This window comes from Oncorhynchus tshawytscha, linkage group LG16, assembly GCF_018296145.1.
Source record: "Oncorhynchus tshawytscha isolate Ot180627B linkage group LG16, Otsh_v2.0, whole genome shotgun sequence".
In the NCBI taxonomy this organism is placed as follows: Eukaryota; Metazoa; Chordata; class Actinopteri; order Salmoniformes; family Salmonidae; genus Oncorhynchus; species Oncorhynchus tshawytscha.
Window position 1 is genome coordinate 15,814,629 of NC_056444.1, and position 17,025 is coordinate 15,831,653.

Genomic DNA, 17,025 nt, shown 5'->3' on the forward strand with positions numbered 1-17,025 from the left:
CTGTCCCATAGGGCAGTGCACAATTGGCCCAGTGTCGTCTGGGTTAGGGGAGAGTTTGGCAGGGGGTGCTATACTTGGCTCAAAGCGCTCTAGTGACTCCTTGTGGTGACCTGGGTGCCTGCCGGCTGACCTTGTCGTCAGTTGAACGGTGTTTCCTCCGACACATTGCTATGGGTCGGTGTTAAGGAGCGCGGTTTGGTGGGTCATGTTTCAGAAGACTCATGACTCGACCTTCGCTTCTCCCAAGTTGCAGCGATGAGACAACATCTTAATTGGATATGACAAAATAAAAAAATTTTTTTTTAACTACTAGATTTTTTTCTCCAGAAGAGTTGCAGCCTCCTTTGTGCTCTGTGGAACTTCCTGAGTAATCGATCATTCAATTCTCCCCAAAATCTTGTAAGATCCCCATGCTTCATCTGTGCCAACTGAACACGTTTGTCAAAGTGTAAAATTTGTTCTCGCATGTAGCTGTGGACGCACCAAAAGTCAATCCATGTGTCAGTGCAGTAAGCATGGTCGGCATAGCGGAGAGAGGCCCAGAGAATCGTTGCAGGATAGCAAGTGGGGTCCATTTCACCTAATTGGAGCAGGAGCGGGCGATTTCAGTCTGCAAAAACTGGCAAGCGACACTAAACTCAGCTTCCACCAAATGTGTTTTGCTTTGATCCAGTAGTGCTTTCACCGACCTTTTTTACAACTAGAAAGTCATGGCTCTCTGGGTCAAGGGCACACAGGGCCTCCACCAGTTGGCTGTTGTGTTCGCTGAATCATTCTGACATTTCACCAATGACAGCATCCAAGAACAGTCTTTTACATTGAGTCTCTTCTCCTCTGTCCTCCTGGCCTACTGTACTGTTCACCACATATTGCTGGAAATGTATACGTACATAACTTGTTGTTTGCTTGGTGCGTCAGTGCCACTGGCACTGAACTGCGCACAAATGTCTTCTCGGCGCACTCAAATGCACTATGGACAACTTTGACTCCAGTGTAAAGATCTGTTGCTTTTGCCTTGAGCAATTTGTTTGGAGAGTTGATAAGAGTGAGGATTCTGTGCACCATGGTGTCTTTAAACTTAAAGGCAGGTCTGTCACTGCCTTCAGCAGCCCTGTAGCCTCGACTCTTACTTCTGTGTTGTACAAACACATGCATTTGGTGTCAGAGAGGAACTTCACAATGCTGTCACAACTTTTAACAACCACTGAGACAGGAGCCAGGCTTTGTTTGGGTACTTTGGAGAAGTCCATTGTGGCAGTGGCAGATTAGCTGGTTCGAGCTAGCTAAATAGGCAAGCCTAATAAGACTAACGCTTTTTTACAGCGAGCTAAGAAGCTAACTAAACTCCATAGTGGTGGGGTTTGATGCTGAGTTGAGTGAAGCAGCTTCAAAGGTAAACTTGACACCGCCCTTATAAATCCAAATAAAATATTACAGGCGGAGGCATATCACATTATTCACTTCTCACAGATGAGAAGCGTTTTTTCCTGCTTTTTATGGAAACCCAATGGAATCATACCTAACCGCCACAGTGGCTTTCCATAGCCCCCTACACACATCGTGGCGCCCTCTGTCCATTGTGCTGACACAGCATAGCGGAGATACAGATTTTGCGTCAACCTGTCACTCAATATTTTTTAACTTTTTTTGCTTTTTTTATATAAGAATATAAAACTGAGGGGCACAAGTTTCAACTGAGGGGGCTAAGCCCTCTTCTGCCCCATTATGGAACTGGGCTCGGGAAATCACCTCCCCAGTCTATTATGCATACTCACATTCATAATGCAGGGTGCAGCCTTACCTATGGATTGTGGATCAATGAAATTGGGTATCAGTCTACTTAGTAACACCCACAGAACACAACTTTGAAGATAATACACAAATATTAGCATCATAGCTCAGGACTCTGAAACCACTGTGAAATGAGCACATTAAGCTTAACAGTCAACCTACTATATGTGTATTGGACATTCAAATTGCACTGTACAGGATTGTGGATCAATTAAGTATCAGTCTTCTCAGAGAACACAGCTGTGAAGAGGTTATACAAATATTAGCGCCGTAGCTGTTATTAAGGGACTTTGACTGTGGGAAATCACCTCCCCAGTCAGCCTATTGTGCGTATTGGCATTCAAATTACACTGCACAGCCTTAACTGTGGATTGTGGATTAATTAAGTGGTGTATCAGTCTACTCAGTGACACCCACAGAACACAACTGTGAAGAGACAAATATTAGTGTTGTAGCTCATATTTGACTTTTTAGTGTGAAATTAACAAATTTTGTTGCATTTATATAACAACATTCTGATCTTGTTAATGATTATCTAGTCCAAATATGACATGATTACACTATTTGTAATCAGTGGTGTTAAGTACTTAAGAAAAATACTTGAAAGTACTACTTGAATGCTTCGCAGGACAGGAAAATTGTCTATTTCACACACTTATCAAGAGAACATCCCTGGTCATCCCTACTGCCTCTGATCTGGCAGACTCACTAAACACATGCTTTGTTTGTATGTAAACTAAACAAATAATGTAAATGATGTCTGAGTGTTGCTAGTATGCCCCTGGCTATCTGTACATTTTTTTTTTTTTAAACAAGAAAATGTGCCATCTGGTTTGCTTCATATAAGGAATTTGAAATAATTTATACTTTTCATTTTGATGGGGTAACATCTCACAGCAAGAACTAGCAAATCTGGTGCAGTCCACGGGGAGGAGATGCACTGCAGTACTTAATGCAGCTGGTGGCTACACCAGATACTGACTGTTACTTTTGATTTTGACTCCCCCTTTGTTCAGGGACACATTATTCCATTTCTGTTAGTCACATGTCTGTGGAACTTGTTTAGATTATGTCTCAGTTGTTGAATCTTGGTATGTTCATACAAATATTTACAAATGTTAAGATTGCTGAAAATAAATGCAGTTGACAGTGAGTGGACGTTTTTTGTTGTTGCAGAGTTTAGTATGCATTTGCATCACTTTTAGTAAGGGACTTTTATTTTCAAAACGAACCGAAAATTCCACTATTGTGGTTAATTGTAATTGTCTCTAGCTTCACATATGTGGCACTTGCAGTCTCCGGTTCACAGAGTAACATTGTTGCTTGCTAGCTTCTATGGAAAATTTAGGCATTGACAATTGTAAATTATTGTTACAGCTAGCATACTTTTAGGATACACATGGTCACATTATCTTCGACTTGACTCATGCTAGCTAGCTAAGTGTGTCGAATGGGTTTGAAAGTCGTTGGCTAGCTAGCTACTGTAACTAGCTATGTGCATAGCTAGATAGCTCGTTTGTTTTTATACTTCATTTAAATATGTGACTGCTAAAATGAGGTCAAATAAACTATTTTGTAATTGAAAAATGTAGGCTAATAATACATTTTATTTAACCCAAATTAATCAAACTACACAACTTAGCTAGAATGCCGAGCAGAAGAGCACCTTCATGTATAAATTGCCCACTGCGACACTTTTGCATGTATCCCCTTCGATAGCTCAGTTGGTAGAGCGGAGGACTGTAGAGGTTAAATAGCGATCCTTAGGTCGCTGGTTCAAATCCGGCTCGAAGGAGGACATTTTTTTCTTACCTGATTTGTGAAACTATAGCAATATGCCAAAGTAAAGTAACATTTCAAAAAGGGCAGTCTTTATTGTTCACATGACAAAATACTGACATCTCTCAATTCTTTCACAGCCACAATTTTAAATGCACAATTCTAGGGATACTTTGTATTTTGTTCAGAATAAATAACAAACAAACACAATGCACACAAACTAACACTCATTCAGAATTTACAAAGTGTAGTCGAGGGGTGAAATGAAATTGGAACCCTTTTGGGATCTACCAGGTCAAGGAATGAATCCCCTCAGATCCTGGGTTCAAATACTATTTAGGGTATTTAAATTACTTTAAAATACATTTGGAAGTAAGTAGATATGTTTTATTTGAAAAGACAAGTAGTTGAATATTGGAATGTATTTGAAAATACAGAACTAAAATGACTCAAATACACTACCTTGCATTTAACCCAGGTATTGGAAAATAGTTTTTGAAACAAGTTAAATAGTAGGCTATTTATAGGAAATTATTTGAAAACACTTTCAAATACTTAGTTGTAAGTGATTCGGGCCACATTATTTGAAAATACTAAAATATATCGAAATAAGTATTCAAATAACAAATACTCAAATACAGGTATTTAAAGCCAGTTCTGGAATCCCTATGACATCACCAGTCCTCCGGTCTTTCTTCTTAGTTGTGTTAGGTATAGGCCCGTCGTCCGTCACCAATCAACCCGGTCCTCTCGCTTGCATTGGTTGGCTGCTGTATTATGGGGACGTCGTCAGCGTCTGAAGAGGGTAAGATCAGCTCATCAGTGCATCCGTTGTATGTTGTTGCAGCATGTTGCACAGAACTAATCAAATATGTCATATCCTCCAAAATGTTCCTAAAAATAGGCCTAGGATACTATCTATAGTATAGCTGTTCCTGTTGAGACTGGGGGATGTCTTGACTGTCCTGTTGTGAGGGGGTGACGGCTGCCTGTGTCAAGCCTCTTACCTCCTGCTGCCGGTTGTCCTTTTGGCACCACAGACTGGGCACACTGTCAGCCTGGCTGGCTTGAAGGGCAGTTTTGGTTGTAAAAGTCCCCGTTAAATCAGTTCAATTACCATGGGCTATGCCTACATTAGGAGGTCCTATTCATATTCATAAATTCTCCCAATAAATATGTTATCATAAGCAATGTGTTCTGAAGCCAAACACATGAGTAGGCCTTCTCATCATCCTCCCATGGGGGCTGAGACTTTGCAGTGAGTGCCTGAAACCAAGCCCATTGTTTCCCTTTAATCGTGAGATGGGGCTCAAAATAACTGCTATGGAAACACATTTAGAGACGTGACTCAGAGGCAGTAATTATCAGTTGTATCTGAGAACTGCAGAGACATGGGGAAAAACACACACCCCACCTCCCACAGCTAACTGGCACCAGAGCAATTTATCATATCCAAACATCTGGCACAAATATATCAAGTATATTTACTTTCATTAACTGGCTGACTTGGTGTGTTTGAGAAAACATATTTAAAGTTTGTCTGTGCCATTCCACTGTCTTTGTGCCCTAGCATCAAAGTCACTTTGCAGCATCAAATGCTTTTCCATTAATAGATGAGGTAGTATTGATAAGGTAGGAGAGTGATGTAGGCAGAGCTTATTAAGGAGGTTGCTGCTGTTGTTGTTTCAATAGATGAATAATAAAACTGCGAGCTATTGGCTAATTCTGAAGCAGTGAGAGATAGTGTGTTATGGTAGAAGTTGCCCTTAGGCACAGATCTAGGATCAGCTTACCATCCTAGAGTCCCAACCTTAGCCATTAGGAATGTGAAATGCAACACTGACCTCAGATCAGTGTCAAAGGGCAACTTCATCCTTCTCAGTGGGGCTCACCTTATCTCTCTGTTACAAAACCCTGACCATTTTAACTGTGCTGTGTCACTTTTATCTCTAGCTACATGTACATATTACCTCAATCACCTCAACTATCTCATACCGCAGCACATTGACTTGGTACCGGTAGCCCTTTTATTGTGTTACTATTTTATTTTTTTGTGTGCTAATTTTCTTCCTTTTTAACTTTGCGTTGTTGGGAAAGGGTTCGTTTCACAGTAAAGTATACACCTGTTGTATTCGGCACGTGACAATGTTATTTGATTTGCTAACCTGTCTCCATGTCTGTGCGGATCTGCTCCTCCAGGTCTTCAGGGGACACGTAGCTGTCGGGGTCCTCCTCTCCAGGAGTTTTGGGTTTACACTTCCCACAGCAGCAGTTGAAACAGCAGCATAGGCAGCAGCAGAAGTAGCAGCCTGTTAGCACGCCGCAGACCGCAAACAGACCCTGTGTGGAGGATGGACATAGACCATTCACTATTAACACATGAACATAGACTTTCCTTTTTCACACACACATAAACACACACACACACATGCACACGCACACACACACAAACCCACCTTTGCCCACCAACTGGAGAGCATGAAATAAGCATTGACGTTCTCCTCTCCAAACTGCTGTGCCACGTACAGACCGAGGGAGCCATAGCTGTCGTAGATGTTCCTCTTGGAGGCATCTGACAGCACGGAGTGGGCATTGTTGAGCTCCTTGAATTTATCTGTGGCGTTCGGGTTCTCTGGGTTCTTGTCTGGATGATATTTCAAAGCAAGTTTTCTAAATAGTAAAAAATATTACGAAATTGAAAAGATAGGCTTAGCTAACAGAAATGTTGTTTTCATTGTTACTGTCTTGTTATTTTATGGTCTTATCTAATGCGTTCAGTAAGAGGCAGCAGTATTATCTCCCATTAGGTCGGGTTAGAAGCCTGCTCCTTCACACCCATCAACACACACACTAAAGTTGTAATAGCATGTATAGTACAATTACAGATCTTAAGTCAGGCTCGAGAATATGTAAATATGTAACCTACGGTATATAACTGACACACTGAGCTAAATGCTGGTGCCCAGTACTATACATGGTGTACCAGTTTGCCATTTTGGCTTCAACTGCAGTTGTTTGTTTTTTGGCATTAGGTCCATTGGAACCCTTGGTTGACAGACACCATGAAATAAATATAACTACAGTCACTTTTACATAATTTATTTTTTTCTCACTGTCTTTTTTTGCTGTAAATTATAATTTCTCATCAACATTTCATGAAGCACGTCTGCTTGTTTATTTTTAATGAAGCCAAGAGGCTCTGAAAATGCTGCTATGATTACATATTCATTAACCACAAACAAGGGCTGTTCAAACGCTAACCATTTGGATGGTTCCTGAAAGTGAATTCCAATTAGAGCAATTAATTAAGAACTACTAATTGTGATGGCATCTGTATGACTCGAAGTCTGAAGTGAATTTATATTATAAGTCATTAGATTCTGACTTACTACATGTTGGAATGCCTTACTACATAATGGAAATGTATTGGTGAAATGAGAGAGAAGTCAATGTATGAACGAGGGCTTGACAGACATACTTTGACTGAAATGTAGGTTATAGGATAAAATAGTTATCTTAAACAAAATCTACATTCAAATGTAGAATTTCATTACTAAATATAATTGATAATGGCTTGGGTTAAGACAATTGATTTGGATTAGGTCTAAGCATCAAAGGTTCCTTTCATACTAACATTATTACACAATAACCATATTAAAGTTGAGTACTGAGACCAGTGAGTTTTATCAGCAGCTCTCCATATTATAGGAAGTCTGTCCTGCTATTCTATTATAAGGTTGAGGTACTACTTGTTGAGTGGGTATATAGCAATTTGTCTGCTGCAATAATGCTAGGGTCATACAATTCCCAACAGGTTGTGACAAGCTTCCAACTACACCCACGCTTGTGTGTGGGACACGTGCACACACACACACACACACACACACACACACACACACACACACACACACACACACACACACACACACACACACACACACACACACACACACACACACACACACACACACATGATATGAACCAAGTACAACGAGGGGTACCATCTGTTCTGTAGTATTAATATTTTAGTTTTATGGAAGTCATATTGTATTCATGCAGCTGTCTGACAATCACTTGCTGTGATTCTAAAAGGTCTTGTAGCAGTCAGTCACTCTGTCTCACAAAGTTATTATTTTTCTACATCTGTGCCACATTTCTCCTGAAAAACATCCCATTAAAATTATTCCCTCTGACCTCCATAGACATTGGTTGTTACATGACATTTGTTTGTGCATGGTTACAGATCAATGTATAACCTGCTACGATGAAGAAAAGGATCTTTGTTTACAAACCAAAATCCAACAGAATTACAGTATTTTGAGTCATATGGATGAAAGGTTTTATAAGAGTCAACATGCTGAAGGGTTGTTGGTCAGTGATGTAATATGCAGTCCGGTTATATGTTACTCTACAAAGCCAATGACTCCAAATGGTGGGTCCTCGTACATGCACAAACACACAAGGAGCAAGGATTTTGTGTGCGTGTGTGTGTGTGGTGTTTTGTGTGTGTGTGTGTGTGTGTGTGTGTGGTGTTTTGTGTGTGTGGTGTTTTGTGTGTGTGTGGTGTTTTGTGTGTGTGTGGTGTTTTGTGTGTGTGTGTGGTGTTTTGTGTGTGTGTGTGGTGTTTTGTGTGTGTGTGTGTGGTGTTTTGTGTGTGTGTGTGTGTACCTGTAGGACTTCTTGATGTCATCCGGTGTAGAAGTCTTGTCGAGGCCCAGGACTAGATAGAGGGTCTCTCCTGAGGTGGACAGGGAACGTTGCCTTTGCTCTGACATCTTTTCTCACCATTACCTGCACAACACATCAACCACAATGATTTTCATATGATACCTGATGTTGACTGTGCGGTTGTTTGGCTGATCCACTGATCTGCCAGTAATTGTATACTGTTCACACAGCATCTCTATTCATTATTGATAGAACTGTTATAAATATTAATTAAAAAACTTCCCACAGGGAACCTACAGTTCAATTGTTCCCCAAACTCTCCCTCACTATGTTTTATCTTCACCACTCTATTCGATCCAAGAGTCACTAAGTCACTACATTGTCACTGAGTCACTACATTGTCCAAATTCATCAGAGAACACCAAAATGAGAGAACCCGTCACCTTACTGTTGAAACATGGACTAAGACCTCAAAAACCAAACAACAGAACTAAAAAGACTTAAGATACATTTTTGCCAAACACATCCTCTGCATTTGTCCACAGTTATTCATATCTCTGTCTCTGACTTTCCCGTTCCTCTCCTCATACCTGTTCCTCTGTCCAGGCCGTCAGCTCCAGTGCTCCAGTCGTCCCTGGGAGAGACAGACAGGTCAGTGGAGTCATGTGTCTGCTCTGTGGAGGACTAGATCAGTGGATGAGATGAATAAAACATACAGGTAGATAGTCATGGGCTCACATTTCAGCAGGCCTCGCAGCCAGTGGCCTTAACATTGTTACCTGGATGTTGAGTTGGAGTTTAAAGGGGACTTCGATGTAGGTCTACTATACTGCAGGATACTGAGGTGTTTGGGTGGAATATAAATGGTGTCAACCGGTTGATGACTGTCTGGGAGGATGGTGAAAGATAAGGTAAAATATTTAACGTAATGTTGTGCTGTTTAGTATACTGTTCAGTAGGTTCGATAGGTTTCCACCATGGTTTTCACAAGACCTCTGTATTCAGTGACACAAGAGCACCACCTACTGGAATATAGAAAAAAAAATGTTATCCTGCATGAATACTCTTTTTCCACAAGATGGCGATACATAAATGCAGATTTTACAGATGAACATGACCAGAGGTAAAAACGTAGCTCCATAAAGGGTGTGCAGGTGGACTCAAAGTTTACCGTAACAATATAAATAGTTTTCACCTCAGCTCAGTGTATATAAAGACTAATGATAGCAATAGTAAAAGGCAAGATGGCGCCGACAGACAATGGCAGCTCTGGTTCTAGTTCACTAAGTAACTGCAGTATTTTGTTTTTTTTTGTGTGTTATTTTTTACATTATTAGCCCAGAACGTTTGTTGTTTTACAAGCATTTCACTACATCTGCAATATCATCACCTAATTATGTGTATGTGACCAATGCAATTTGATTTGATATATAATAATTTAGATAATAATTTAGATAAGGTAAAGTTATCAGACCAGTGATTCTTTCAAGGAGTGGCATATCACAGTTGTAATTTATTGTTTATGGTGTTGAAAGTCCATAGAAAACCACAGATTGGCATGAAGGATTGGATTAAAATTGTATTGAAGGTTAATTTCCTGATAAAAACCAGTCATGTTTATTGTTCAAGTCTAGTCAAATTAAATGTGTGGACTTATTACATCTGGACATGTTATATAAGGAATGCCACTTTTTGCCAATAGTCAGTTGCTCTTATCCAGAGGGGCCCACTGTATCATCAATTAGCGCTAGCAACTCCTCTGGTTCCCTAAAGGCTGTCACAGACAAAGGAGGAGGGGTGGGAGGTGTGGGGGGGATTGCAACAAGATACTTGTAGCTGCTTGGGGAATCAGCAGGTATAAGGCTAACCTGTCCCTGGACTCCATGCTCTATAGTCCGCGCCCCCTGGGCTTGCCGAGTGCCTGATGCAGCTGAGCATTTCTGCCTAGGGACCAATATGTGTGTGCTATAAAGGAACTGTTGGAGGAATTAATTAACAAATGTTTTCCCTTTCCCACAGACAGTCACACTCACGGGAGTGTGTACACATACACACACATGCATGCACACGCGCATGTAATTTTAGAGTGGTCGAGTGGTTTGTTGAAAACACTTCGTAAAAAATACCAAATAAACACCAACCTCAACTACACTTTTTGAAATGTGTATGAAAAATGTAGTTTATTAATCAACATAGCTAGGCCCAGTCATTCTGACCCGTTAGAACGCCACCAGTCGACATCTAGTCTAATCTAATGGGTCTGGATTGGCTTGTCCTTTGCTAAGGTTAATATGGGGTTCTACTATCATGTGCCTAGTCTTCGCTGAGGGTGAGTGACTGGCTGGTGGAGTGATTTGGCACACTGTTGCTTCAGTTGCCTGGAAAAGACGCAGGACCTCCCAAGGAGTGTGATTGTGTGGAATTGCATTGAGAGTGCCGTAGAAGAGAGGGAGGGAGGGATGTAGTGGAGGAGAGGCCAGAGGGGTACTCATTATGCCCCTCAACTGGCATTCAGCCTGACTGTTGCCATGGTACAGCTCAGCCCCCAGTTCTCCTGCATAAGACAGAAAGAAAAGTTGAATAAGAATGTATGTAGAGGTGGTTCTTAGAACAGTGTTTTCAGGGGAGAATTCTGGAATGGAATGGTTTGTTCCTTGACTTCATGGAAAGAAGGTATTATTTAGGTCTAGCCTACTACTCACACGACCTGACAATAGAGACCTACCGGACAATAGCCACTGTCTGCAGGTAATAGGTGTTAGTAATGGATATAGGTCAGTCTGACATTGATGCAGGACAGGCGGAGTATGAGTTCTGTTCTCTCTCTCGCAGATGCATTTGTTGGAAGTTCTCCTTCCTACTGCGTCAGTTGAAATGGCGTGGAAACAATGTTGATTCAACCAGTGTGTGCCCAGTGGGTGGTTGCCAGTCTGTTTAGCTAATATTCCACTCCATTCCTTGTATTCCATGTCATGTCAGTGCTAGAGGCATAACTAAAGACACGCTGATTCGAATGCAGGCTGTATCACAACCGGATGTGATTGGGACGACCATAGGGCGGTGCACAATTGGCCCAGCGTCGTCCGGGTTTGACTGGTGTAGGCCGTCATTGTAAATAATCAAATTGCCTAGTTAAATAAAGGTTACATGTGCCAAAGTGTGCATAGCTAGTCAGGCTATCAATGAAGGTAGGGTGGTCAGTAAAGATCGATACAAGTCATTTCAGATGTAAGTAGCCTATTCTTGACTTGTATTATATTAGTCTGAGCTATCAGACACCCTATAGCTTTTATAAACAGATCATTAAAAAACATTACTTTTGTATACTGGAAGTGTATTCCACTCAATTCCACCATAGCCTCACATTGAAAACTGGAGTCCCACTTCTCAAGTAGCTACAACTGGATGACTCACGCAGAAAAGGTAATCACATGCAATGATGTGGACTGCTCTAGGGCAAACCCCATTGTGCTGGAATACCCTTGTGGAGATCCGCGCCGTCCGTGAACGACTGCTCAAATCAGTATCAGGGGATCGCCCTGGACGTCTAGCCAATAGCGTAACTTGTTGCAAACGAAGTCAATGCCATTGTCCAATCAATATAGATGTAACATTAGTAGCCATGCTGCAATTGGATAAATTGCACAAGGGCGTTATGCGGTCGCTCGAACGGTTCCATCTCTGGCAGGTGGTGTGTTCGAGAGCAGACTAATGTTTAGGAAGATAGGTAGTTAAAGGAGATATTTACCTTGATTCACATTTTTGCGTTTTCGGTGCACTTAATATTGTTTGCCGGACGCCGAGTTTGAGTGAGATTAACGTCGAGTTTCCCCTTGAGCCAGCCACTTTCTGTTGAAATTACACAGTGCTGCATTGAGTGAGACAGAAGTGTGGTCAATTACGGGTACTATTTATACTTACATTGTGAAGAAAGACCGAATACATATTGATAATGTTTCTTCTGGCACGTTAACTGAATACCACCAAACTACTGTAAAGGCAACTTCTCCAATATTTACCTCGTAGGATTCCTTTCACTTCATCCACCACTGCTGTATATCGGTAGCTGTCGTATTTTGAGGGGTCGTTCCTTTTGTTTAGATTTTGAGACATATCACGATGAATCACGTCTGAGAGGAGTTTTGGACAAAAAATGAGTATGCGTTTTTATAAAGATGCAGAAAATATAGAGGCCTCGTCTTTTGCGGGCCCAAATCTGTGTGGAATAAGGAGCGAAGGATCCGCATAAAAATAATCCGAATAGAATGGGACCAAATGAGACGAGAAACATAGACAATGTATCAATGACGGCGATTTTGTCAAGTTTAAAGTCGCCTAGAACAAGAACAAGTAGCCTACCCTACTGCTGAAGCAACAACTGATCCCCCCCCCCCACCACAAAGGAGGGATACCGCTCTGCAATCAACCCTATTCTTTTCCTGCATTTAATTTTCCATTTATCAATTCATTTCTGTTTATTACATTTTTTTTCTTTGAATTTTGATCTGGATCCAGCTCTGACTTTGTTCAATGGAAGTATGTTACCAGCTGCCGGTTTTGCCTCTAGACAGGCCGGTTCCTAAGCATGTCCTCAGCCGGAGAGGAGCCATCAGTTTCAGCTCCAGCTCGTCTCTCTTCGGCGCTCCTGATCCAAGACAGCTGTCTCAGGTACTACCTAATTATTGGACCTGTTTCGGTTTAAAATACACGGTTTCTGCACGCTCTATTGACACTACATAATCAAGTTGATGACAAATGTCATGTACTACCTAATAACCAGCTGTTGAATCGCTTCTTTCAGATTCATGAGTCGTATGGGAATCCTGCAGGTGGTATCAATTTGCAATGTCACCCTGAAACTACTACAAGAACCGTTTAATTAATCGGTTAATCAGTTAATGGAGTCACGTTCCAATTCTGCACATACACGTGACTGTACAGTATCGTGAACATTGTCTGTGTTGTTATTGTTGCAAGGCTTAGTGTTCGTTGCAACAACTGTCTCCTACCAGTTGTTACAATGTGTGCGCCAAGGAATGTGCTGCCTGTCCACTTGTAGTGTGTTCCAATCCAGACACGTTAACACTCGCGTTAAAATATTGAGCCGCATTGGATAACCTGTACCTTTACTTCTTATCCTCCAATTGCACAGTAGGCATAGTTGTGCAATGTCGCTTAGGCCTATGAGTTTCAGTATCTTTTGATGCACACTTTGGTGCAAGGAAGCCAATATCTTTGTCATTATAACATCATTATAATAATATATTTTCAATTTGGTAAGTCCTGGAACTGATAACACATGACCAAAGTTATCAACTGATGATTATGCCAACTTGTATCATGTTTAGTAGTTCATAGTCATCCTACAGAATAGTTATACATTGCACTTTTGTTCAAGTCAGCCCCCTCCCCCAATTTAACTCCCATGGCATTGTAACACATTAACCAGGCAGTGAGACATGTGTTTTGTGTTTGGGTCCCATCCCTCTTCGGTGGACAATCCATTAGTCTTTTGTCAAGCCCACTGCTTCACATAACCACCCACGTGTCTGCTTTCAAATCACACTCATTGACAGATATACAACCCCTCTCTGAGCCCACCTTTCTCTGGCTCTCAGGACAAATGATTTTCTGTCAGGTGTTGTGGAATGTGTGCAGGGATAGATCAACCAGACAAGCTACATCCATCCATCACTCTGGGCCCTTTGTGTTCCATCATCCTTGTAGAAGTGGTGTGTGTGTGTTAGGGTGCATTGTGGGATTAGTAGAGGGTCTGGTTGTGTGGGCTCACATTCTAGAGCACTGGTCTCTGATGGACCATGCTTCAGACCCTCCCCACTCAAGGACCACGGAGTCCCGACCCCCTAGCATAGAATGTGTTACTAGAACGGATAAAGTCCCGCTCAGTTTTCGGATGCGATGATCATTAGTTAGTTGAATATTCCAAATGGCTGCCATGTTACACCATGTAACGTTGCTTTGAACGGGGGATGTCCCTTCTGCTCATTCTAGTTCTATGCCCCCTGTGAGAAGACCATAGTCAGCAGGGCGTGAGATCAGATGGCCCTGTGTACAAATGCACTGTAGGGTCCATTGTGCTCCTGGGTCGTGTTTGCCCCTTGTTTCTCTGGAGTGGGCCACAGTTCATTTGTAATGGGTGGCTGTGTGCTGTTGGGATTTTACGAGCTACAGGCTCTTTATAGTGTTAAGTGGGGTTACTTGAAACAATGATTTGCATCAGATTTAGGTTTTTTCATGTGAAGAGATCAGCACTACAGAGGGTAAACTTGTCCCAATAGGGGAGGGTAGACTTGTCCCAATAGGGGAGGGTAGACTTGTCCCAGTAGGGGAGGGTAGACTTGTCCCAGTAGGGGAGGGTAGACTTGTCCCAGTAGGGGAGGGTAGACTTGTCCCAGTAGGGGAGGGTAGACTTGTCCCAGTAGGGGAGGGTAGACTTGTCCCAGTAGGGGAGGGTAGACTTGTCCCAGTAGGGGAGGGTAGACTTGTCCCAGTAGGGGAGGGTAGACTTGTCCCAGTAGGGGAGGGTAGACTTGTCCCAGTAGGGGAGGGTAGACTTGTCCCAGTAGGGGAGGGTAGACTTGTCCCAGTAGGGGAGGGTAGACTTGTCCCAGTAGGGGAGGGTAGACTTGTCCCAGTAGGGGAGGGTAGACTTGTCCCAGTAGGGGAGGGTAGACTTGTCCCAGTAGGGGATGGAGATATTTGCTTTGTGGGCTTTTTCAGAACACTAAACATTTGTGTTTTTCTCCCACTGTTTGGCCATAAGGGTGAGTCTTTTCCTCTGTGGTCACTTCAGTGGGTTTTTTTCTGTGGTTCTGGTACTGTCTGCTTGCTGCTTGGTCCTGGTGTTTGTGGAAGCAGGGACATGGGACGGGCTTAGTGTTACTGAGGGAGCCGGTTCAACATGCGCCCAGTTTCTGAGGCCAGTGGCTCTCTGCCAAACTCAGCTCTCACTCACATTTCCTCTTGTAAACAGACGGCGGAAGTGTAGGGTTCAAGCACAAAAAGCAATGTTTTCTTGGAGTGTGAATGGGTGGGAAATATGCTCTAGAAAAGGCGGAGCGGCTCCCATGGCCACAGCAAGAGAAGAGAAGGCCTTGTTTGTGTCTGTAGGGTTTTTAGTTTGCAGCAATATCGTATCCTCTGTAGACGTGATCCATGGAATGACATTACATTTAAAGGAGAAACACCTTCTAGGGGCCTATGCATGTGTACGTTGAGGTGTAAAAAGAGAAGGCTAAAGTATATTCTATGGCTTCAAGGTGTTTTACTTAGAGTTGACGTCAGGATAATGTCCAAGTAGATTGGAAACGGAGTGGGCATGTCCAACACGGTCATTTAATCATGTGGTCTACATTACACACAGGCAAGATATCCTCATTTGACTCCTGAGTTGGTGTTTACATCGCGAGAGCCAGGCCATTACAGGGAACAATGCAGCTGCCAGTACCATGTGTCACTCTGCCTGGAGCATTGATCGACCACTGAAATACACACCTCTTCACTGATAAGGACATAAGGACAGGCCACAGAGCCAATTGATATTTCTAATGTGTAACCTAGATGTAAACATCTGTTGACAGAAACACTGTGTTGCTGCGTTGGAGCAGTAAGTCACATGCTGATTTACGACAGGAAAAAGGAGAATTGGCAAATATGATCCAGTGAGGTACGCAACAGGACGACACCACCGGTTGTTTTTCTGCAGACAGAGGGGATCCCATCAAGAGTTGTTGGCTGTATTTGGGGGGGGGGGGCGTAAGGGTGCACTTTTTTTTGTTGCGTTGGGTCGTTGATGTTAACTGAAGTGATACGGTTTTGAGATGGTGACGTGTGGCTGGATTGACGTAGTTTCAGGATGTGGTAAGGAGCTGTTCAGAGCCTTGCTGATGCTCTTTCACAGCCACACGGCTTTAACCCCCAACATGCCAAACTGACAACCTTCATGAGAATAGTCTGACTGTTCCCTGAATGGTGTACCCTCTTTAGGAGTAGCACTGTCCTTATCAAATGTCATGAGTTTTTCTTTACATGACTCAATTAACACGAGTATTTGCTCTCCCTGGAGGTGTTTAGGACTTTATTTACAGTAGGAAACCGGAAGGATCTAAACGAACCATACAATTCTCTCTCTCGGGGCCCCTCACGTTAGCATTGTTTATGTGCTACTGTGTTGAGTATAATGGGATGTGAGAATGAGGCTGTACACGTCAACAGTGCAGACAGTTTGTGCTGCATGCTCACTGCTCGGGCTACAAGCCAGTCTTCCTTCCTGCTCTTTGTGTTTACTCTGTGAAACATTAGCATTGGAGTGGCGGTTATGAATGACTACATTTTTACCTTGATTTACTTCACATACAACAGGTGTTTCAATACCCTGAGCCACTGCCTGGATGCCTGTGAAATTCCACTGCAGCGAAATCTCCCCGCAACAGCCCGGTGTGGAGTGTGTCCACTCTCCCTATGTAACCCGTGTTAGCAAGCAGATTCAAACTATTTGTGTAAGCAATGTCACACACTCGTGCACACATGCAGCAACCTGCGTTGCAGTCAAGTCCAGGTTTATGGCTTCAGCACTGCCTAACTGGAATGTACCATGATGTATTACAGCATTGCACCACGAGGGTCCATAACTCAGGAAGAAGCTGTCACTTTATGAAGCTCTGCTGCTTTCTTATCTGTTTAGACATACCGTGTGTGTTATTCCAGAGTTTATGGGAATAGTGATGGCTTCCTCCTTAGCCTGACTTGTGCTGTCTGTCTGTGGGC

General features: G+C 42.6%; 2 protein-coding genes and 1 non-coding gene across 8 annotated transcripts in view; 2 read left to right on the plus strand and 1 right to left on the minus strand.

Annotated features, from left to right (window-relative positions):
- The first annotated feature begins 3,500 nt into the window (after nt 1–3,500).
- Nucleotides 3,501–3,586, plus strand: trnay-gua. Its single transcript is given in 2 exon segments — nt 3,501–3,537; nt 3,551–3,586. It is a non-coding gene; the product is annotated as a tRNA-Tyr (tRNA).
- Nucleotides 3,587–3,640: 54 nt separating this feature from the next.
- LOC112234080 (dnaJ homolog subfamily C member 5-like) lies at nt 3,641–12,484 on the minus strand. 5 transcript variants are annotated; one of them, XM_042298835.1, is made up of 7 exons: nt 11,987–12,079; nt 9,018–10,792; nt 8,829–8,872; nt 8,239–8,361; nt 6,027–6,240; nt 5,736–5,910; nt 3,641–4,366 (listed from the first exon to the last, which is right to left on the minus strand). In XM_042298835.1, the coding sequence occupies exons 4-7, from the start codon at nt 8,343–8,345 to the stop codon at nt 4,278–4,280; spliced, it is 585 nt and encodes a 194-aa protein (XP_042154769.1). In that variant the 5' UTR covers nt 8,346–8,361; nt 8,829–8,872; nt 9,018–10,792; nt 11,987–12,079; the 3' UTR covers nt 3,641–4,277. The 5 variants fall into 5 exon arrangements, with proteins under 5 accessions (XP_042154769.1, XP_024257836.1, XP_042154770.1 ...); XM_024402068.2 differs by having other exon boundaries at nt 9,018–9,126; nt 11,987–12,074; XM_042298836.1 differs by lacking the exon at nt 11,987–12,079 and adding an exon at nt 12,258–12,484 and having other exon boundaries at nt 8,829–10,792.
- A 256-nt stretch (nt 12,485–12,740) lies between these two features.
- Nucleotides 12,741–17,025, plus strand: part of LOC112234079 (high affinity cAMP-specific 3',5'-cyclic phosphodiesterase 7A-like) — a 38,855-nt gene continuing 34,570 nt past the window's right edge. For both annotated transcript variants that reach the window (XM_024402066.2, XM_024402067.2), the window contains exon 1: nt 12,741–12,906. In XM_024402066.2, coding sequence (XP_024257834.1) covers nt 12,769–12,906 — 138 coding nt within the window. In that variant the 5' untranslated portion in view covers nt 12,741–12,768. The remainder of the gene's footprint in view (nt 12,907–17,025) is intronic.